The sequence below is a fragment of the Simochromis diagramma genome, unplaced genomic scaffold (assembly GCF_900408965.1).
Source record: "Simochromis diagramma unplaced genomic scaffold, fSimDia1.1 OVJJ01000753.1, whole genome shotgun sequence".
Classification (NCBI taxonomy): domain Eukaryota; kingdom Metazoa; phylum Chordata; class Actinopteri; order Cichliformes; family Cichlidae; genus Simochromis; species Simochromis diagramma.
In genome coordinates this window covers 19,815,887-19,840,729 of record NW_024387523.1, presented here as the reverse complement: position 1 = coordinate 19,840,729, position 24,843 = coordinate 19,815,887, and the positions used below count along the sequence as shown (strand labels likewise).

Sequence of the window (24,843 nt, the reverse complement as noted above, 5' to 3'; positions counted from 1 at the left end):
GAAACCATCCATTTACTGTAACATGTTCTGGCCAGCCACCTAAACCAAATGGTGATATAGACGAACTTTCAGTTTGTCCAAAATGCACTGTTTCAAGTTTCCTTCAGTGAGTTATCAAAAAGCAGATCAAACAACTTGGGTATCACTAAAGGCTTCTGAGAGAGAGACCTCACCTGATCGTTCTCTGAACTCTGCAGGGGCTGCGTATCTGGGCAGGGTGGTCCTTCGGTCAGACTCTGACGCAGGGCGAACTTTCTTGCTTTCCTCTGAGGAGCTCTTCTGGAGAGGAGGCCTCAAGTCAATCTCAGAGGCAGGCCTGATGATAGGCTGAAAGTTGTCCACAGACCGCTGGGGTCCTGGCCTCTCTCTCTCATTTCTTTTGGCCCAGTTATCCCGTTTGTCCTCCCTCTCTACTCGAGCATCTTTCTTCTCGTGGTTTTCTCTGTCCCTGTCATCTTTGTTCTCTCGCCAGTCTCTCTCAGGACGCCGATCCCTCTCTTCTCTCCTGTCTCTGTCATCCCTTTTTTCTCTTTCATCACGCTTCCTATTTTCTCTGTCCTCCCGCTCGCGGCGTTCTCTTTCATCCCTGTCTCTCCTTTCCCTGTCGTCCCTATCCCTCTTGTCCCTCTCATCCCGCTCTCGTCGTTCTCTTTCATCTCTGTCTTTCCTGTCCTTCTCTTCACGTACTCGACGCTCCCTCTCATCCCGATCCCTCCTTTCAAGGTCCTCCCGATCCCGCCTCTTGTCCTCGTCCCGGTCCCGCCTCTTGTCCTCGTCCCGGTCCCGCCTCTCGCGCTCGTCCCGGTCCCGCCTCTCACGCTCGTCCCGGTCCCGCCGTTCTCTGTCTCTATCTGTCCTTTCATCCCTCCATTCTCGCCTTTCTCTGTAGTCTCTATCTTCTCTCCGGTCAACTCCACCATCCCTTTCTCTTTCCTCTCGCCTATCCCTTTCTTCCCTGTCCTTCTTTTCATCTCTGCCGTCTCTTCTCTCATCTCTACGGTATCTATCATCTTGTTGAGACCCTCGAGGTAGAGTTCCTCCTTTCTTATCAATATCTGATGGCAGACGGCTTCGTTTGTCTACATCAACAGCGAGCCGTGCATGAGTGTCCACATCCAGCGGTGCCCGGTTACTTCGAGAAGCGTCAGACGGCACTCGGTTACGACGTTCATCTAGTTGGGGTAGCCTGGAATTCACCTTAATGTCCGACTCCCCTCGAGACACTCGCACCCCCGCTTCTGAGAATCTGTCCACATCCATTGGCACAGGGTGACCATTTTTAACTGGTGGAGCTTTGGAGTGGTTCACTTCATTACTCTCTGTCAAAACAGTGAAACAAGTGTCACTAAAGTTGGATCCAGTTCAGCCACAGAATGCGTATTACAGGTCTACCTACCGTTCTCTGGGTCGTCCTTTAGAACGCCTTTTGCTATTAACTCTTGGCGGCTTTTCCTAACTGAAATCTTCCTCTCCAAAACTAAAACAAAAAGTAAAAACACATACATTAAGCACGGTGTAATGATTTACACAACATGCAAACGCGACAAAATCCTGTAGTAACCATACCTATGGATGTTTCTGTGAACTTGTCACTTGGCTTCTTCTTCCTCCATTTCCAGGGCTTGAAGATATTTCCCATTTTGGAAAACTTGCCTTTACGTTTAGCTGGAGGCGTTCCTCCACCAGAGCTGCCTTCCTCACCTCCTTTTGTGCTCTGTTGTAGGTCAACCTCATCATCTGCATGAACAGGACACAGAAAAACAATTTCAACTCATGACAACACCCTCACACATTAATCCAGTGTCACACTTATCCCTTATTTTGAGAACATACAACCGTCTAATGTAAAAACTAAACAGTCTTTACAGGCTGCACCAGTGGAGTTAGATTTCAAATGTAAGGCAGGGCTGCCTTATTAACTGCCATAATGAAAACACTAACCTCTAAACAAGTCTAGTCCAAATTCCACTCCTCCACCTCCTACTATTTACAGGGTGGTGTAAATTAATGTGTGTGTGTTTGGGGGGGGGGGGTTGCCACTAAGGTGACAGTGGGGACTCAAGACCATGTGGTATTCTCCTCCATTTGTCACACCACCACTATCAAACTGAAAACCTGAAATATTCTTGGCTTTAAGGGGAAAAAGTACATATCCGAGTCAGAATTGGTAAATGGACTGATTCTAAAATAGCGCGTTTCTACTCTCACTGAGCACTCAAAGCACTTTATACAACTTGTGCATTCACCCAATCATACCCATTCACACAAGCACTTGATCTAAGGTTTTTAGTGCTTCTATCTAGCATTCACTCGCATTCTCACTCCAATGGATGCATTGGAGGGCAACATGGGGTTAGTATTTTGCCCAAGGATATTTGGCATGTAGACTGGAGGAGCCTGGAATCAAACCACCAACCTTCCTGTGAGTAGGTGACCGCTCTACCACCTGAGCTACAGCCACCCCCATTCTAGAACAGGAGCATTCCAGAGGAGGTGTTTTGAAAATCCCGAGAAAGCCATAAGTGGGTGTGAATCTACCATTATAATTCTTAGGCGGTGAGTCGGCAGCAGTTATAACTGTTACACAATACTGCACTGGAGCATGGCAGACAGTGACAGGAAGTCCTGTGGCATTTCAACGTTTAATGTCCCTGAAAGGAATATTAAAATGTGCTTATTTAGCTGTAGCGGTTACACTACACATTTTATGCATCCCTCTCTACTATAAATGAGTTCATTTTATATTTTGGCAGTCAATGACATACCCAACAAGTTCCTTCAGGAACAGGTCCAGAGAGAATTTCTTAAAAATGCTATACTCAGCATTTCGGTTACATTTCACACTCAGCCAGACCGGGCAAAGGTCAAACTAACAGATCGGCAAACTAGTCATTAGTCACCAATTCAAAATTCTTATAATTTTCTTATCTCAATATGCCTCACAGTGAGAAACTGAGCTGTGACCGGTGTGGCACAGGGTTTAGATAAATGTGGCCATTGGTCAGAGTCCTCAGAACATTGTGCTCCACCCCCGAGGGGAATAAAAGACAAAAAGTCTGAAAATCTGGATAAAATCCTGGAGGGATAATGCAGAAAAATCAGTATTGAATGTCCATGATCTTTGGGCACCAAGGCCCACAGCGTTAATAACAGAAATGATTCTGTGATGATAATCACTGCAACAGCTCAGGAAATCACTCTGTCTAACCACAGTTTGCCATGCCATCCACAATTTGAAGCACTGTCATGGAAAGAAGAAGCCATATGATCCAGAATCGCCAAAGTATTCTTGAGGCCGAAACTCATTTAAAATGGACCGAGGCAATGTGGAAAAAACTGCTCTGTCATAAGACCAATGAAAAATTTTAAATGGTTTGTTAATAACAAGAAGCATCAATGTGTTCCCAGTCTATTTGTGTCTATAAAACTGGCAGATCTGGAAAGGCACCTTCAATGGTAAAAAGCGCACACACAGGTTTTTGAGCACCGTATGATGCATCGAGACAATGTCTTTTCCTACGGAAGACAGCAGCACATACTGTAAGTATAATAATAACATTGTTTCATAGGAGGGAAGTCCAGGCACAGTACTGGATGGGTTTATACTATGATTAGCAGAGACAGCTACCTTGACAAACTATTAACTTTTTTAAATTACTTTTTTTTTTTTAATAATTAAAGTGTTGTATTGGTTAGAGCAGGGCGATATGACCAAAAATATTTATCACGATATACATTTGAAAAATTGCAAAAACAATATAACTGACAATATAATTGACACTAGACAAAATACTTTACAACTCCACAACTTTATTAGTGCTAAAGAAAAAAAAGAAAATAAATGTATTTTCACTTAAACAAGCAGCTGTTTTTTTATGTGCATTAAAGTTATATAAAAATTTAACAGTGAAAATGCAAATTCCTTGCTGACAGTTTAACCAAAAGGCATTTCCAGTGGAAATTGGCCAACATATCCTCAGCATAACCATGTATAATGTCCACGAAACTTAAAGAGGTTATACACACACACACAATACAGTAATATTATGTTGAAGCACAGTATGTATCACTCCGCGAGGCGCCTGCCTACAATAGCTGTAATGCTCCGACAATCCATCAAGCGGTGCGGGTTCGTAGCTTAGCAAAGTCGTACTGAAACATTTGACAGATTTTCGAGCGCCGTGTACGACATAAAATCGTTTCGAGGTCGGTAAACACAACCAGAATTCATACATAAGGCACAGGGGATCATAAGGGGCACTGTCGACTTTCAGAAAAATCAAAGGATTGATTTTAAGCATGCTCTACCAAAAATAGTGCTTTGGTGTGTATCTGACGGACGAAAGCTAAACCAGTTCCACACCACTGAAGTTGCAGCATTTTTACAAACCAATTCTGGTTCATCCGTTTCATTCAACGATCCGCTTTCGCCCTTCTCATTCTCCGTCGCCGCCATGCTTTTTCCACCATGTGCGTATGAAAACAAAGGCGCGTTTTACCCATATTCTATTGCGATATTTCATTGTCTTATTGTTGCCCAACATTATACCGGTATTACCGTGAACAGTATGATATGGCCCAGCCCTAGTGTTGGTGTTAACCACAAGCTATCAAAAAATACTGATCCACCACAGCCACACTAACAGGGCTGCCTCTGACACAGATCTGTATGCATTTAATTTATAACGACCTGATGAAATATTTGCAGGTAGGGCTGGGCCATATTATACCGTTCACGGTAATACCGGTATAATGTTAGGCAACGATAGGAAAATGAAATATCGCGATAGAATGAGTAAAATGTGCATGCGCAGTGCCTTTGTTTTCATACGCACATGGCCGATTGTTGAGTGAAACGGATGAACCAGAATTGGTTTGTAAAAATGGTGCAACTTCAGTGATGTGGAACTGGTTTGCTGTTTGTCCGTCAGATACACGACAAAGCACATTTTTTTGCAGAACATGCAAGCGGCCGTCGTTATTGTCGTATTTGTCGGACTAAGATGCTCTTAAATCTGGGAGTAATCTGGGTCCTAAACTCCGTATTATTCAGGTCAAATGAACACTGCGGCATCACTGAGAGTTAAAAACTGTCTCAATTCTTTCATCTTTAATAAAACGATCAGCATTGCTGCTTAACCAGGTGAAACTATGAAGTTTAACTTCCAGGCATCCATGAAAACAAAATTTATTACATTTAACGGAGTTAGAAGTTAGCAGGAAGCTAGCGGAAGTTAGCTCGCTAGTTACCTAAGCATGATATTGCATGTTCTGACAGAGATTTCTGGAAAAATTCAAACGTACAGCTCTTCTATCACGTCCAACATAAATGAAGACAGGAAACTAAACAGCAGTGACGTTTGTAGGGTTACTGAAGTTGAGCTAGCTGGTATATAATGATGTGCTACCTGATCGCTAGCGACACAGCTATGTTAGCATAACATAAACAGTGAAGGTGGAGGACGAACACTAACACTTTTCCACTTATAAAAGTTAACGTTAACGTTCCTGATAGTTAGAGACAAATGCAATCGCATGGCAGGATGCTGTAAACGGACCAAACTTCAGTCAGGAGAACAACTGAGATAATCCATCCACAATACAAGGTTAGTCATTAATATACTGCAACAACATGGGAATAGAGCAGAATTCATTCATTAATAAATCAATGGTACAGAAGTGGAGGAAGCAAGAAGAATGAGTTTAATAAAGTTTGATTTATCTGACTGCTTTGTTTCGCTTAATGTGCCTTATAATCCCGTGCACCTTATGGTCCGAAAAATACGTACTGCACACTGCAGTTTAATGTTGCAAAGCACCTCTTTTTAACTTCAGTGGATATTATACATGGTTATGCTCAGGATATGTCAGCCCATTTCTACTGGAAATGCCTTTTGGTTAAACTTTCAGCAAGGAATTTGCATTTGCACTGTTACATTTTCATAAAGCTTTAATGTACATAAAAACCAGCTTCTTGTTTAAGTGAAAATAAATGGAAGGTTGTCTTTTTGCGCTAGTAATGTTGTGGAGTTGTATTTTGTCTCGCATTAATTATATCGTCAGTTATATCGTTATCGCAAATTTTCAAATATATATCGTGATAAATATTTTTGGTCATATCGCCCTGCTCTATTTGCAGGGTCATCCATCAAACTGTTAACTGACAGAATATTTCAAAATGGCATTTAATGACCAACCCCCCACCATTTGTCTCTGAAATCCTCGGGGGGGGGGGGTCATCCATGGCTCAAGCCCGGATGTTTTTTGAATGATCTCATGAAAGAATTGTTTATTAGGGGCAGGCGTGTTCATGCATCAGTGTGTCACTGTTGATCAAAGGCCAAGTCACATCTGAAACTCTCCCATCTCTGACCACCCAACAATCTCACAGGAGACACTCTCTCCGGCAGCTCCAACCCAACTGCCTGTGTTGATTGATGGGGGATTGACAAACAGCATTCAATGAAAAAATATCTGGGATTCCACCAGCTTTGTTGCAAAGCAGGTTGACCTAATGACTAATGATGCTAAGGGGCATTAAAATGCAACACTGCCCCAAATATGCTCAATAGGATTCATAATGGGAAGTAGGGAGGCCAGCCTATAACACCCTTAGTTATCAGTTCAGCTAAAGCCTTTTCACAAAAGAAAAAAAAAAAAAAAAAAATAATGAGAAAGGCACAGAGGAGACCAGAACAGGCAGAGAAGTTGCAGCAGAGACCGCTTCTAAATTCTGATAAAACCGAGTCATTCTTGACCATGATATGTCCTTCAATGCACATATTACAGAACTATGTATGACTGCTTTCTTCCATTTGCACAATATCTCTAAAATTACAAAAACATCCCATCTCAGAGTGATGCTAAAAAACTAGTTTATTACTTCTAGGCTGGACTACTGTAAAAAAAAAATTTTATTATTATCAGAATGTCCTAAAAAACCTTCAGTCAATCCAGAATCTGAAGCAACAGTACTGACCAGGACTAGAAAGAGAGAGCACATTTTTCTTATATTGGCTTCTTTTCATTGGCTACCTGTTAAATCCAGAATTAAATTTAAAATCCTTCTCCTCACAAACAAGGCCTTGAATAATCAAGCCCCATCACATCTTAATGACCCCATCAGGTTGGCAAATTTGAATCTGCCGCTGCTTTTAAAATGTTCATCTCTGATGCACTGAGCCACAGATACACATATTTACCACATAATTTTCCCATGTAGACCAGAAAAACATGTAAATAAAAATCATTACTTAAAACAAAGTTATTCTGATGACCACAGTGAAAAATAACATTGTAGACATGAAATCATGCATACTGCTTAGAGTAATGTCAGGCTTAGACAACAGTGTCTCACTCTCCTCAGAGACTGTGGCATATATGCATGACTGTGGTATGTGTAACAATGAGTAACCACAACAACATGGGGATGCACCGTGTCTGTCATCCTGAAACTCTCATAGTTCCCAATAAAAGCTCAGGTTATTTTTCCATGCAAATCAAATTGCACTTCAATGCTAAAACTTTGTACGCTGTATATTCACATAGAATATATTATGTTATCATAACACTGACATTTACCATTTACAAAGTCAATGACTCCACTCTAAAGGAAAAATTGTGTCTACTCTGCCACAGTGATATTTTAGAAGAAAAAATTAACACATTATTTGAGAGCATTTTGTGTAACTTTTATAAATAACGCATTAATTAATTTGCATTAGTAATTATTGTGTCATTCTGTATCTTGTAGAGGGCCTCATTCTCACTAGGTGAATACATGAGCGCACTCTTTGCGGAAGAGTCCTACCATCCTTTTTGGCTGCTTGTTTGACCATCAGAATAACGATGGTGTGTGTGTGCCGTGGGCAGCTACAATTTGAGCCAATAGTTGGACACACTGAGTAGATTTCCATATCTCATCTCTTGGCTTTGAGTCAAGAGAGAGCATATTTTGGTCTACTACAGTTCTTTTTACTCATAAAACGAAACCCAACTCAATGTTCCAAGTACTTCCCATGCTCAGTCCCATCTATCCTGCTTTTGACTATCAAAAAGCTCATCAGGCTGAGCACACGCTCGAAGGTTTTCTGGCAATTCATGGGACACAATTCGAATTTAAATTCAAAATAGACATTTATTTCGTGAAATAACAGTCCCAACCAACAGTGCGAAAGTAGGGCCATCACAGGTTTGACATTTCTGATACAAGTTAAAATCTGCATATTCACAGAGCAGCCTATTAATTCTCCATTATGTGATTAGACTACATAAGATAAAATCATGGATCAATGTTTGTTGACAGCAAATGGTGCATATATACAGCAATTACTCAAGTGGCTCATTTCCAGCATCAGTGACATTACCAGTTTTAGATTAATCATTGTAATACTGAATAACTTCTACATTGATATATATATACACAACTATGCATGCAATTTGTCACCAATCGCAACATTAATTCAATGCTACATATTCCCACACTACACCGTGTCGTCCATCACAAGGCAGGAAAGCATTCCACCGTGTCCCCTTTTCAAGAAGCATTTTCCTCTCACACTTCGCGTCACAGAGCCAACTCAGATGAAGTTGTACAGTAATATTAACAAGCATTCTTTAAGTCACATCGGTGACACTGTGTGGCTCTGCATTTGTTGCATGTAAGGAAATCATAGTAAGACAGCAACCATTTCATTTGGCCGATACCAGTGCAGTTTTATTTATTCTTCATTGTGTCCATTATCCATTTTTTTATTTTATTTTTTATTTGTGACACAGCAGCTAAAGACATAGTGATGTCATCAGCTAGTTATCTTATTTGCACAAGTTATTCAACAGGACCAATATGGAACATCCAGCTGATAATCTGGATAATATTGATATTCTTTTTCCTTTTAGACTATTTTCTTTTTGACTTTCTTAAAAAATAGAATTCAGACTATTGGTCAGACAAAACAAGACATTTGAAGTTAAAATGTCAGACAGCAGTCATTACAGTCATCACAGCTGAAATTATCGAAAATATAAGTGAATACATTTGTTTCTTTTGATATATTTCGATAAGTATGTTGTGACCTGGCTGTTGGATGCATGTGTGGAATCCTATCCTATGTGCTCTCTGCACTCATCACTTGCTCTCACAGCTATTCCTGACACTTGGAGTTCAATAGGAGGGGCAGGGTGGCAGTAGACTAGGAGATCACTGAAGTGGTCAGAAATATGGCATGGTGACCTTGTGTTACAGCAAACCAATTGGACAAGGCAGCTTCTCACTGAGTGAGCAAAGACCTAAAGGCAGTGACCTCTGAGAGCCACAGTCAAGAGGAAAAATGGCATGCTACTAATGCTCCCTGAGCGAGCAGTCAGAATCTCTCCAAGCTACCGATTTGCTTTAATAAACCAGCTATGAACAGAAAAGCTTTTCCCAGTCACCTGAAAGAGTTATAAAAGCCTTAAACCTATACTAACTAGCTGGTAATACCCTGTAGTCCTCTAGTCAAGCTATCCATATGAGTCATGCCTATGGAGTGCCAGGACTGCCACAATGCATTAATTAAATACACCATTAAATAATTAATTAAATGTGGCAATAATTAATTAAAATTGGAATTAATTAATTAAATAAATAGTTATGACACATGTAATTAATTAAGTATTGACACATTTAATTAATTATTTATGTATTTCACACTTTAATTAATTATTGACACATTTAATTAATTAATTATTGACACATTTAATTAATTATTTATGTATTTCACATTTTAATTAATTATTGACACATTTAAATAATTATTGACACATTTAATTAATTATTTAATGATATATTTATTTATTTCATTTTGGCAGTCATGGCGCCTGGCTCTCATCATGAAATAATTTTATCTGTCAGCCTCACCCATCAAACTCAGGGGGCGGGGGTTAACGCTGATCGAGTCAAAACCATTGCTTTGGCCTGGTGGCCATTGTTTCTAGCACACAACAACCGGCATGTGGAAGCTAACAGAACTGAACTTTGAAAAACCCTGTTTGTGTGTCACCAAATACTGTTTTAATATTTTTTTAGCCGAGAATGTAGTGGTTTAATCTTCATGTGTCTGGTCGGTTTGTCAAGATACAGCCTCTTTGCAAAAGTGCTTCGATGATTTCGGAGATGTCTGCCCTGTCTCACGGCAAAGCGTGGGATAGACCCGCTCGCCTCGCAAGCAATCCCACCGACAAAGCGCAGGCCCCGGTACACAGCTGTAGTAACCCCCGCTGACTTCTTTTACTGAGGTTATATTTATCGGGGTTTTATTTCCTGATGTTCGTATGTGTCCTACGTGTTTCAGTATAATTCTGAATTATAACTAACATTAAAAACATGTTTAAGAAGGAGAGAGAGCAAATAAATCTGTTTAACATCTGATCTTTGGGTTTTTGTTCAGTAATCAGCGTGACCTGTGTATAAACGCATAAAAGAGATAACGTTGGTGTTTCTGTCATGTAGTAACTGCTGGCTTTAACTGTACAAAGGTTGTTCGACACTATGAAACACATACAGACTTCATGATGTTCGGCTAATATTTTAATAGTGAATATTAATCATGAGGGTAAACGGCCCTGTACACCACGGAGCGAGGTCAGCATATCCACGATATCCTCAGCTCCATGAGTTAACACAAAGTTTCCCAGCTGACTATCTAACTGCCAACTATTCCAGAGACATGAAAATATACAGCATAAAGAAAAGTGTAAGAGACTCGGCAGCAGATTAGAATAACAGTTATACATTTAATAAATCACCAAATGAATCCAAGAAACGAGCAAACCTGTTCCGACAATTTGAGTTTGTATTCCCTCAGCTGCAGACTCGCTGCTGTTTAAATGTTTGAAAAGGAAGATTAGATATAAAAAACGTCAAACATAGACTCAGTCTGCCTTCACATTTGATATGAGGCCAGCACGTATAGTGGCTGTGTCCTGTTTTAAGATCATACATGTAAAATTGTTGTCTGACCTCCGTCGATCCAGCCGCTCAGAGTCCGTGGTTACCATGGTTACTGCATAAGCAGCTATAACGTTAACAGCTGGCACTGAGGAAACCTACACCAGCATGGGTGTTTATGTTTTTCATTGCAAAAGAACCGTCTGAATGGTTAACTGAAGTTAACTTGGATAAATTATAGTTAAGGAGTTTCACAGATAACGCCTACGTGAGCGACTGTTCACCTGAAATCAGCAGGCTATTACTGAAATACACGTGCTATATCATAAACTATGATATAAATAGGGAGGTCCTATTAACATGTTTAGTTTTAAAGGACACCTTCCTGCCTTAATTAGTCTCCTTCATGAGCAGTATTAGTTTTCTTCTAACATCCAGAAGTCTGCACGATGTGTTTCATAGTTTGTAACAAGCCTTTGACAGGTAAACATAACATGACCGAAAAAGCAAAAAAAAAAAAAAAAAAAAAGAGAGAGAGAGAGAGTGTTGACATAAGAAGAGAAAATGCTCTCAATTATGGAGACAGGCAAATGGTTCATTTATGTTTGATGTGTGTTTATTCCTCCCTAAATATCGTCGGTGAAGTTTGCCATGCACGTCAGATTTTCCTGCGCATTTTTTATACCTCTGCCAACAGAGAGAAAAAAAAATCACATTCTAACAGACAGCTGGTGCTTAGAATACAGTTGAATAACTATTAAAAAACAGATGATATTTAGATGATAGTTCAGTCTAACACATGTGCCAGTGAACCATTAAACGTCTGTGAAACTATGCAGTTATGAAACGTAACTTTAACCTCAGCCAAACCGATTTGCTCAGTTGTAAATAAAACAGCGAAGTAAACGTGACCCGACAGACAGAACCTGAGTGAATGAAGTCCAGCGTTTAACCACTGAGAGCTAAAACTCAGCTGAGGTTTCAAAGCTGTGTGCCGGTGATTGGACATCAGCCGCTGATGAAGCTGCTTCGCCTATAAAGTGCTCTGTAAGGAAACAAGCTCCAGCAGCTCTGCGCTCGGGGAAAACACTATATTTACTTATCTTGTGCAGAAAAATGCGCTGACATTGCTTTATATCGAGTACCGGCTGCCCGGTTAAACTGTGACTATCACCAGGTAACGTAGGCGTGTTTCTTGAATTAGCAGCAGGTGTTAAACAGCTGACAGATGAGGAGGAGGATGCATGCAGGTAAACTGAGGGTCTGTTGAGCTGATCGCTGGTTTCGTGAGAAAAATGTCAGCTCGTTATTTATGTACAGAAGCACAGAGACACAAGACCAGGCGGAAAGAGACGATCGTTCGGTGAAAATGAGAATCTGCGAATGCAACATGTGGAACACGGAGAGTGGAATATGTAAACAAACCGGTTAACGTAACCCCCTGGGTGCACTCTGCATGCTGACTGTTAGCAGAGCTAGTGAAATCTCTGAAAACATCTGAGCACTTTTGCAAACATGTTCTATGTTGACAACCTGACCAGACATACGTCGCGACATTGGCGGCTAAAACACTGTTAAAAGTGTAGCTGGTGACAGAAAAATGGGGTATTTTAAAACTACACCACCACCATTGCTGCCTGTGATTTGATCTGCATTCTGGGATACCTGGCTGCCCCAAGTCTACACAAGCAATCGATTATCTAGGATCGACCTGTTTTGACTTACTTTGCACGGCAACCAATCAAATGTTAGAGAAGCTGCATGGGCAGCGTTAACCCCGCCCCCTGAGTTTGATGGGTGAGGCTGACAGATAAAATTATTTCATGATGAGAGCCAGGCGCCATGACTGCCAAAATGAAATAAATAAATATATCATTAAATAATTAATTAAATGTGTCAATAATTATTTAAATGTGTCAATAATTAATTAAAATGTGAAATACATAAATAATTAATTAAATGTGTCAATAATTAATTAATTAAATGTGTCAATAATTATTTAAAATGTGAAATACATAAATAATTAATTAAATGTGTCAATAATTAATTAATTACATGTGTCATAACTATTTATTTAATTAATTAATTCCAATTTTAATTAATTATTGCCACATTTAATTAATTATTTAATGGTGTATTTAATTAATGCATTATGGCAGTCCTGGCACTCCATACATGCCAGTCATGACACACTAATAGCAACTCCACAGAACAGCACACCAGAGACAAAAATGGAGAGCAAATATGTAGCAAAGAAGATGTTCTCGTGTTACTTGTTTTGCAGAGGAACGAGTGTTACAAAATGTTTAAAGGGAAACTATCCAGCAGAATACCACATCACATCAGACCAGGACTGATACACTGCTTTGAGATATTGTTCAAAAGAAAGGAAACACTCCAGTGGTATACAGATGCTCGATTTAAAATAAAAAATTAAAAAAATAAAAAATGATGAGCTGCATTGTTAGTAAGAATTGTGTGAGTCCAGATGCAGACTTTCCTACTAACAGCAAAAAACAAGTTCTCAGTGTTTGATCTGCTGTTTGCTTAACCAAAGACACTGAGACTTATGGTTTCCTGTAGACTTGTGAATTATAGGAAGGCTCGAGGAGTCAAGTCGTTTGAGTTAAAACATGCAGCGAGCTGGAGTCAGCTGGTGCCTTGTACCCCCAAATCTCGGTTTTCAGATAAGGTTCCACTCGGAGATGAGTGCAGACAGAGAGAGTTTTGTGTGGCTTGCACATTTCACAATCGCCACATTCCATCTGCATGCATACTTCTACACCTGTCTGTGCCTGCTGCCTTTTAGTTTCTCTCTGCTTTGAAGACACCTGTTTCTGTATACTCCATCCAACATGATATCCTCTGGCTGCCAGATTTGTTCCTCAGTTAAAACTAGTCAAAGGTATGTTCATGACAGCTGTTAAGTGCTGAGCGTCTGGCCTTGGACTCACCCGTGTTGTGTTGGGCTTGTTGCTGGGCCACAGTTTCGCTGCTAGCACTGTGTCCCATACTATGGCTTCTGTCCCTCCTGGGCTGCCAGGCGCTGCCTCTCCTGAGGCCAGCGGCAGCAGAAGTAAGACTAAAGCCACCTCGCTCTCCTCCAAACAGACAGAGCTCCTGTAACTCAACACTGTCTTGACTGCTCACTTGCGTCGTTCAGTCTCTACAGTCTTTGCCCTCCCTTCAGCTTGTGTTATTTCTCTCTCACACCCTCCCTCCCTCCTTCTCTCTCACTTTAAAACACAAACACACTCACTCAGTTCTTTGGTCCCTCCCTTCTTGGAGCACTGACTTCATAAATAAGGTACACCAATAAGATAATCCAGCAGTCTGGAGTGCCTTTCATTCCTTAGAACTGATTTTTTTGAGGGCAAAGTTCAAAGCAGGAGATCTCTGAAGCTTGGCCGGATCAGACATCAAGGATAGAGGGATTTCAAACGCAATGGGACCACCCACTTCTACCAATTTACAGAGTGACAAAACATTACTGCCTTAAGGGCAAGGGGGCGGGATCTGCAGGGTGAGGTAACTTGAGAAGTGGAAGGTGAGCTGAGCCAAGGTGGAGCTCAGTGGCAGAGCAGAGGAAATGGCACAGTGCAGGTGTCCAGTAACTCCCTGTGGATTGTCCGTTAAAGCAATGATGTGAAACTCCGCTTCACACCAATAGCTCCCTAGTGCAAATGTTTTTGTTTCAAATTAATCAAAGCTGGTTACAGGGGGAAAAAAACAACCCAATGTAGAGTTCGCACTTGCTTCTTACTTAATATGCTACACCTCTTATTAAAATCCAGTAAATGCTGTCTAAGGACATTACTCTCACATCCGTCCTCATAAGTGCCAGATGGGGAAGCATGACTGAATTACACATTGTGTGAGAGTTAGTAGAGTTCCCTCTTTCAAGCCGACAGATAAACATTACAAAAAAGCATGTTCAGTTTTTCTACTGTGACTCAGAAACAGTTTAGTTGGCAGAAGTCGTTCGAAGTCTCCTCAAAGAACAGAGGAGTCTACTGTAACAACATGTTCATGATTTTAAAAACCCAAACATAATGTTAAAGGATTGAGGATAGGGAGATAAGAAAAGTTAAAACAGCACTGGAATAATAGCATGCTACTTCCATTGTACTGTATATAGCAAGCTTAAACTTGAGGTTTTTCAAGAAATATTTAAAGTGAAGAGGAGCGAGAGAACAATCCGTATGTTTTAAGGACATAAAAACTCCAAAAGAAGCTGACTTCAAAATGTGGCCCACACGGTAGCTCCCTCTACAGTCAAAATGCAGCAACACAACTCTGACACAGGAATGCGTGGAATGCACAAACACAAGTGGGCTTATTGGTACAAGGACAGTAGTTAGCAAAACAATCCTTGAAATCCTAACAAAACAAACACCTTTGGCAATTACTGTAGAGTACTATCATGGTACTTAAATACTTCCCACTCTTTCAGAAGAACAGTGGCAGATGGAGACAAGCACTTTGGGTTTTCAAGCAGCTTGAAAATTGTGAAAATATTAACTCAATTACTCAAAAGAAAAACCCACACTGCTGTCACAATGACAACCCCAAAACACAAACATGTAGAATGATTCATCATGATGAAAGAGCTCTGCGATCGAAACATAAAAACATGTGAGCCTGTCAGTTTCTCAATAGCATCACTTTTAGAGCAGACCTGAGGAGGAAGTGCAGTTTATTTTTACTGCTTGGCCACAGTGCCAGGCAGGGATGAGTAGATCGAGCTTCCTTAATCTTCTCCACCATGGCCCAGTTATCTGGGCCATACATACAGCTATGCTCTGCCCTATTGTGGCACTTCAATGAATTAAAGTAATATGAGATTACTTCTTAGAATATGGCCACAAATGTTCTAAAACTTAAACACAAGATATACTGAAAGTACAGAAAACACATTCTTGTTTGAAGGAAGGTAAACAGCGTTTACCATCAGCGTGATAGACAAAAAAAGTTTACTCACAACTATATTCAGACTGCACAGCCATCCCAGCTATGTTTTCACAGATGAATAACGATTCAGTCTAGCACAAAAGATCCTCAGGGCTAAATGAATGGGATAGTGATACTAAGACGTCTACAGGGTGAAACGATCAGTAGTGAAAATAGACACGAGGCCACACTGCAGTGAGTGAAACCAGCAGCTCGACTCACCTACGGGTGTGTCTTCTGGGTATGAGCCAATCAGATAGCTGTACTGATAAATGGAGCTATGCGTCACAAGGACAGTCCCTATATGGGCATCCTCATATTATCAGATGGCATTTCTGTTAAACTACAGAAGCTTCTCTTTGTGTTTGTTGTAAACCTTTTCCACACAAATTAATCTAGTCAAACAAATAAAATATTTAATCGTAACATAAAATTTGGTTTTCTTACCATGATTTTCCATCACTGTGCAAACTCAGCAGTCAGCAGCTCCTGAAACAAATAAGTATTAAGCATTTAATATTCATTTTAAACAAGTATAACAGATTTATTTGTTATAAGATGTTCCAGTTACTTCTTTCACAAACATTAAAAATATGTTAGACTTTATAACCTTTATTTCTTGTTTAAAATGTTTTAAGAGATTCAGAAAAAAAAACTAAAACGAAACAATATCCTATTTGTTGAAATATCAATCCCCAAAACAAATAAAACCATTGTTTAGTGGGGGTGGGGTGGGGGGAAACAAACACCAAGGTGAGAGCAGTCAGTGAAACCGCCACATGTTTGCTCGTATAGATTAGATCAGGGGTAGGCAACTCCAGGCCTCAAGTGCCGGTGTCCTGCAGGTTTTAGACATCACCCTGTGTCAACACACCTGAATCAAATCATTAGTTAATTCCCAGGCATCTGGAGAACTTCAAGACATGTTGAGGAGGTAATTTAGCCATTTGAGTCGGCTGTGTTGTGATCAAGGACACATCTAAAACCTGCAGGACACCGGCACTCGAGGGCTGGAGTTGCCTACCCCTGAATTAGATGTTCTCTGCAGCTAATGGGGAGAACACTGAAGCTAAACAAAAGCTCTCCTTTTAGCCAAGACAACATAGGGCATTAATTAACTCAAACACTGACTTGAGATCAATTCTAAAAGCCTAAAAGGCACAAAAAAGTCACCATTAAGAGAGTATCAGGCAGTTGTAGTGTTGCAGAGAAAGGGAGTGCACACTCTCCCAGGAACTAAGACACAAATATAAAAAATTAAAATGCTCACTAAATAGTCTTTGACATAAAATGCTTTTCTTTCTCCGTTGCTGAGAAGTTATCTGAAATTCTTTACTTCACATAAGCACTTTGAGATAACCAAGCAAAAACTGTTACTGTGTGACAGAGTGAGACACTGAGTTCATAATCTCAAGTACAATTTAAGAAGGCATACTGGGGGCAGTTTTCAAAATGCAATGCAACTGATGCCATATAACTTCAAAGTTTTACATGTAAAACAAAGGGTGTAATAAAAACAATCACTATCATTTTCAATCATGAGGACCACCTGAGACAATCCAACCATAAAGCTGAAAGCATACAAGCATTTATAAATCGTTCTGTTTAAGAGGAAGCTGATGAAGTGCCAACTGAAAGTTACATAAGGTATAAGATTACTGCAATAACACTTGAGCTGTGAGTATAGTCTGAAAAACTAATGACATCATTGCAGACATCGCTACAGCATACTGCCATAATAGGAGCAAATTTATACAGCCTGACCAATGTGAGATTTGTAAGACCGATCATAATACTGATACTTGGTGATTTAAAAATGGTATATTCTGATATCTCGTGCCATGTTTTTTGGTCATTTTTTTTTAAAAAACAGTCATACAAAATACAAACAGGTGTCCCAACATTTGTTGTCATTTCTTTACATTCTACCAAAGTCTGTTCATTTGTGGTCCCAGCAAGCTATTTATTTTTCTACACCGTCCAACTGCAATTCCAAACAATAAAATGCACTTATGCTCCTTATTTACCCCTAAAGGCAGATATGAAATTCCTACAGAAATACAACAGCAGCTAAACACAGTAATCAACTCACAAAAAACTAAATAGCTTAATAAAAGTGGCAAGCTGAACTACTCCAGCCTGAAAGACCCTAATGAAATACAACAACTACAATTCTGTAAAAGAAAGCAGCTGAATAAGTTCTAACAAAATAAATATATTTTAAATGTAAATAAAGTTTAAAAAGCTGAATATATTTTTAATGCTCTCTAAAGTATAATAGCTACAAAATAAATCAGAATAAAAATAGCTTGCTAAATGTAGCCGAAAGCTAAATGTGTAGTTAATCCGTATCAGTGTTTGTTCTGACAGCAAATTTTGATTTTGTTTTAGTGGCAGTCTTTTGACTAAAATGTCATTTTGTGTTAGTCCTATTTTAGGCATTGTAACCCTTTTAGATTGAGCCCTGTTTTAATTTGGCTAAAAATCATAACATTATCACAGTTGAGTAAAATATAAAGTGTTTGTCGTGTTTTTACCAGTAAAAGTTGTGCCACATGGCTTATAAAGTGTCTTATTTTCCTTGATATCAAATGTGAATGTGTCCATATGTCCACTCTTCTCTTCCTGTTTTCTTATGAAGACAGAGAGCATGGGAGCTTCTCCCCCCTCCCATCCTGTTTTTGTCACAGACACGTCAAATTGCAAGCCTAACCTTGCTGCACAAGGACATTAATTCTGATTGGCTCACTTCCAAACCTGGCCCGCCTCTCTACACAACTTAAATCCAATTGGAGCTTGTTTCACTAGAACATTTTCCTCTTGAATTTATTTAGTCATCATCTTGCTTTCTTAAGAAAAGAAAGGGATGTTGACGAAAACTATGCCTATATACAGACCTATATACAGTTCACTTGTTAAGCTGGCCTGTCGGGTGAAGCATGTTATGCCAATATGCATTTTCACAAAAATCTTCTGGAGGTTTATTTAAACCCTGTATGAGTTACCACAAAAATGTATCTGTGCAAAAAATGTGAACAAGCTCTACTTAAATCTCATTAACACCAAACTATCAAACAGCCGACTAAATATTATAGGATTATTGTTCAGACTCACACTGAACATTAAGTCTTAAAAATATATATATAAATATCTTCTGTTTTTTTGACATTTCTCGTTAATGTTCAAACATGGCTGACACATCATAGTTCAAAATCAAAAAGTAATTAAACTGCTTTCAAGGGACTAATGGCAACATCGTCGTCCCCAGGCTAGCAAATCACTGTTCTTAATGTCATGTTGCTTTAAGACCAAACAGCTGGGTGGATTGGTGACTGATCATAGTTAAGTTCCAGTTGACAAGGTCAAACAAGCAGCTGACATTGACAAACTGACAATGTGTGTTTTCTCTCCCAGGGAGCATCACAGGAGCTATTCACAGCATTGCTCCACTTGCCAGTTGGTCAGAAACAGTGGGTGCGGCTACATGGTGACATCAACAGAGGTGGGTCCTAACAGCAGTATCATGCTGCACTTTGGAATGTCAAAAGTCTCCTGCGAACAAACTGGTATAACCCCGCCCGTGTGACTGAACAATGTGTACATTACAAAATAAAAGAGTGAGTGTAGGTAGGCGAGAATTAGACCTTTTCTTTACTTTTCTTTTGATGAAGCACAGGATGTTCTGTGAATTCAGCTGCAGTCATGATGAAGAAAATGTACAATAAGCCAATAATTGTTATCTATATGAGATTTGTATTTTAAAATGCCATTATGAGTCAACTTACTTTGACTGAAGGTCATTGATTATCAATAAAATGCTCCCCCAGAAACAGCGACCTTGAAGTTTTTCCTTTTCTGACTTCTGGTTCCAATGGGGAAAACCTCAGCAGCAAAATGATCCTGTCAAGTATACAAACATTCAGGAACATAAGGCAAGACACAAAAAGTGAACTTCCTTGTAGATGAGCTGCTTTGAAAACCTGCTGAGTAAGCCGTTTATGAGTTACAGTTTTAGTTTGTGCCATTTCCTTGGACTGTAGCAGAGATCCCCCCCCAAACACCACTGATGAAAAAAAGGAAAACACAAGTTGCTCATTTACGATAAAACATTCATTACCTCACACTGAAACAAGAGCACCAACTCCGCTTTTGAACTTTGAGTTTGAGTTCAGCAACTGTCCAACCCCTCTGCCTCAACCATTTTGGTTCAGTCCAACTGGTTTGACAAGTCTTGGCCTACATGCTCAACAGCTGTAGCTGCGCTATACTTCACTTCAGCTATTCCACTTCTCTTAAGCATATGTTTACTTAAACTCGTAACTCCAAGGTATTCCCCAAAATGCCAAACATCCGCAACAGTGCACTAACTCAAAACACTGACATCCACTATATAAATAGATGCACACTGTTAATAGTAAGAATGCGTGCAAATGGCATGTAAAAATAGGTGCTGCATGCCAAATGATATTTTTATAATTACTAATAAATCTGTTCAATCTGACCAAATACCGATGCATAGTTTTATTACTTTCTTCCTGATAAGCAATAATAAATAGATAAAGGCTTATTTCCAACCGATGGGTAAAGAAAGAAATTGATACACAGTTACACTCACAAATAATTCACTAGATCAAGTTCAGCACCATTTGCAACCCAATTCTGCTCTCAAATATCCTCCGAGCACTGGTGCCAGCTGGCAGCACAGCAAACACAGAGGTGAGTTAATGTGCACCAGTTTATGTGCATGTACAAGAGTGTGAAAACCAGAACAGCTGAGCCAGTGGACTGAGGCCTTGGGACACCACGTGAACATGTGCAAACACACGCACACAATCCTGTCACTGCTTTACAGAACAACCAAAGGTTGAATAGGTGATAGCCCAGCCTCTGATTTACCTTGGTTTTCAGTTAGTGCTTCCATGTTAGCTCTGTGACTTAAACCCACATCACACAACTTAAACAGCAGCTAGATTTTCAGGTCTGGTAATAGGAACAAAGTTATGTCCTCACATTTCCATGAAAAGCAGATTTTTTCTGAAGCATGGTATTCAAAAAATCTTGTATTTAAATCTGGGGGATAATGCCACAAAAGTATTATAGTCGCATGACTTTCAGGGGGAGAAAAAAAGCGTTTTGAAACTATTTTTGTGGAAAAGTCAGCAGACTTTAAAATCAGGTTTCATTGAAAAACATTTTTACTGGTGATTCTGTATATGCAGTTTTTATATTCCAGTGACCAGTGAAGTTAATTTAGATAATACTGTGTACAGCCCTTACCAAGATAGTTAGTGTTAAGTGGTATGCTAGAGCTACCTAATCTCAAGTGCGATATGAATTTTTTTGAAACATTTTAATCGAGGATAAAGTAAAGAGAGCAGAGACAACAAAACAACATGTGACCAAAACCAGAGCTGTGACGTGGCGACATGGCTCAGGCCTCTCCAGGTAATGATAACATGTTAATTAAGGCTAACAATTATTTTTACCTGAGAACAGAAACATTTGTGGAACAAAACCTGAAAGGAGTTTATTTTAAAGCCATACTTCACTGCTACTCTGTGGAAACATTACAACTACCAAAAAGTGGCAGTTCAACTAAGGAAAAGAAAAATATGCAGATTGTTAAATACTTCATCTACAATATTTAGCCCAAATATTACATTCTGTTAATAGATCCTAAGAGTAGATAATTTACTTTTCTACTTAAACTTTATTATTTCTAAGTAAGTGTACTTTTTATTTGCGGTATCAACCATTAGCATGGCATTTATTTAGCAACACAGACATTTTGCTAATGCCAGTTGCCAATGAAAATGTAATTATACAAAAAAAAAATCCATGTGAAGCAAAAATGTAACTTTAGGGTTCTGAGTTTGTTTGTTTGTTTTTAAACATATTTATTTTGGAGCAAATTTGTAAAACTTTCACAGTTTTCCATCAGATGTGACTACACAAGTAATTTTATGGAGCTTCTTTGTGCCAATTAGTCATAAATTTTGAAGGACTTTTCCTTCATAACAGACGTTTCAAGCATCCTCCAAAGACATGCCGGCCAGACCCATTTGAAAATTTCTTTAGAAACAAGCTTCAGAATAACTGCAGAAAAAAAGCGACCTGAAGGCCTCACAAAGATGGTTGCTGAGTGGAAAAGTTTGATTCTGGAAGGATTGTGTTTATACTTTGGAGGAACCACTGAAATATATCATATCAAATGTATCGTAACAAAATATTATTGTCCTCTTGTTTACTGTAGTTTTTAATCTCCAAACACCTCAAATGATCTCAAATTCAGCAAAAATCTCCACTTTTGTCTTTTTGTTTTTCTTTTTTTAAAATGTGTTTTAGGCAAGAGCATGGCCTTTTTTCAATGTGTCAATTATCCTTCTTCAACAAAAAAAATTACTCCTTGAGCCACTTAGACTTGTATCTAATTTGGTTGTCACTTTTCATAAAATGCACATCATGAGACTCTCACAGCTCCCCACACCCAATCCACAGTGATTACTCTCATGAATTTAAACCAGGTCCAAGAATTTTCCTTAAAAATAAAGTTAGCACTTCAAGCTGTCAACATACTTTGTTAAATGTTGACCTGACTCTGTTTTAATGGAACTAAAGCAATGTTTAATGATGGCAGATTATGTTAAAAACTTGCAAACCATTGCATAATGAAATATGTTTTTTGAATCATTTCCTTTAAATGTCATTTCATGTTTTTGTTAGCACTTTTAGTAATGCGTGATTCCTTCGAAAAGTCTATCTTTAGCTGAAATGCTGCGGTTGTACTGCACTGGCAGTTCGTAAAGTTTTATTTTTTATTTTTCCCCCCCTCACACAATCGTGTTTGTTCACTGTAAGCTCCCAATTAGCTCACTCTCAGCTCATGGAAAAAGGGTCAGGGTTGTGCAGAGCTGAGAGGCGCACAATCAGCCATTGTGCTACCTTTATTGTGCAGGCCTGGCGACTAAATGAAGCTATGAGTAACTGCGTAGCTCTCAGTGAAACACTTTCATCAGCTCATGGTGCCACATGCATTCGAATTTAAGTCCCACAGCTCCACAACATTAAAATAATCACATTCTTTGAGCTATTTATATCCCACTAACCCTTATGTGCAACTGTTTACAAAACTAGCCTGTTTTACACTTGCATGCAATTTTTTAAGGCTCGACAATATCTCTCACAGCATGAGAAAAAAAAAAATATAAAGCTTTTTTATATTTATTTATATATATATATATATATATATATTCTCTAGCTTTTTCTTGCTCTGCATTAATTACAAGAAGGTGGGGAGAGGGCAAAATTAAAAAGGGATTACAGTTCTATAAAGCCAACTTTTAAAATTTAGTGACAAATTCAACTGTGACAAAACTGATAGCTGATTATCTGCCAAAAGATCAATCATGGCAAACAATTAGGTGGTTATCCCTTTTCCCACCATTTGAAAAATATGTACCTTCAAAAAGTCCTATCCTATAAAGTCTCTCAACGTCACTTCATAGTGTTACATACCTTTAGGTAGTCTGACTTTTATGGAAATTTTCTCGTATGCTTGTTCAGTGAGTGTGGTCCTGGTCAAATGCAAAAAACCACAACATCCATCTGAATGCATATCCCAACAACAGGACAATGCACAGCTGCCTGTCTAGCACAAAAACAAACTGTGGCTCCTACAGGGCGTATTACTGTTTTCAAACAGGTCTAAAGGCACCGGGTGCCTGTCAAGGCATGTAGACCGATATGTGAATGGAATGCACTTCTCTGGAAATCAAATAGCCTAGACCAACAAGGCCCATTTCGACATTAGCATAATGCGATGTAATAACTCAGAACTCTTGATCTTCTTTCTTAAGATCTCTTTTAAGTTATTCAAAAGTAAGGCAAAAAAAAAAAAAATACAAAAAACACAGGTTATGCTAATTGTGTAGTAGTTGCTGTCTGCACTGAGAACGACATGTAAGAAGCATTGAAAGAAACTATTAGAAGGTTATTTTCAGCTATTTGGCATCGCCCTAGCCAACGTTACGTGTACAGTAAAGGCCAGGCAGGTACAGGAAACTACATAACAGAAGCTAATTGGGGGAAAGGTCCTGTGAAACTATTTCGATACACATTCCTTTACGTTGTTTTCTGTCTTCTATTTCATTTTCTCTTTCCACCCTGAGCAACCAAAAGTTGGGTATGTTCCCATGAAACAGAAACGTATCACAGCAGCACCTGTACAAAAGCTAATCCCTGGCTGCTGCTAACTAAAGTTAAGGAAGAGCCAGCAACAGGTGGTTACTGTCCTCCTACTGTAGCATTAGCTTTGCTAGCTAATGTAAATTAGCTTACAGTTGTTGCTCAAGCTCCTAAAGACCGATACAATGTGTTGTACAACGGTGACTCACCTTTTCCCGTACTCGGTCAGCCTAGGTGGTATTTATCCAAAAGGCTGATGATTTTTCCGTTTTTGTTCTGTTTGATTGAACCCTTCTTACTTTTGACACTTGTTGCTGTTGTCCATCACGGGGAGAGAGCAAGGCGGAACTAGCTCCAGTAAGTACCTTTGCAACCAACCCGAGCCCCAAAACTAATTTTCGCTCCAGAACACATGCGGCAAGAAAGCATCGCCTGAATTTAACTCCAAGTGCTAAGATATGCCGAATAATACTTTTGAAAGTTCTTTGCTAAGACTTTGCTACCAAAAGGTGTTGAACGTTAACTCGCAAGGGAGATTAAATACTGTCGCGCATGCGCAATTCTTCAAAGGGCGATCACTCCCCCACAGAGAGAAAAAAAAAGCCAGACGCAAACCTCAGAAACCACGTGATTTTTCGGGGCTGGTTTGGTCAGTTTTGTGGAGAAAGTTGAAAAAGTGTGGTTCAGGTTTAGGAACTGAAACGCTTTCACTACAAAATAACCCCATAGATAAGAAAACATAAATATATTTTTCTAATAATTAAAGATTAAATAATACAATA

The 24,843-nt window shown here is 39.3% G+C and overlaps 1 protein-coding gene across 9 annotated transcripts in view; it reads right to left on the bottom strand.

Annotated features, from left to right (window-relative positions):
* Nucleotides 1-24,628, bottom strand: part of phactr4a (phosphatase and actin regulator 4a) — a 37,217-nt gene extending 12,589 nt beyond the window's left edge. For 2 of the 9 annotated variants that reach the window (XM_040020684.1, XM_040020685.1), the window contains exons 1-4: nucleotides 13,882-15,875; nucleotides 1,567-1,737; nucleotides 1,397-1,477; nucleotides 174-1,319 (exon numbers count right to left, since the gene is read on the bottom strand). In XM_040020684.1, the coding sequence (XP_039876618.1) occupies nucleotides 174-1,319; nucleotides 1,397-1,477; nucleotides 1,567-1,737; nucleotides 13,882-13,939 (1,456 nt within the window). In that variant the 5' untranslated portion in view covers nucleotides 13,940-15,875. Of the gene's footprint in view, nucleotides 1-173; nucleotides 1,320-1,396; nucleotides 1,478-1,566; nucleotides 1,738-13,881; nucleotides 15,876-15,908; nucleotides 16,301-16,324; nucleotides 16,367-19,662; nucleotides 19,778-23,392; nucleotides 24,245-24,270 lie in introns of those variants that run through there. The other 7 variants (XM_040020692.1, XM_040020693.1, XM_040020687.1 and 4 more) reach the window with 6 other exon arrangements.
* Nucleotides 24,629-24,843: the final 215 nt, after the last annotated feature.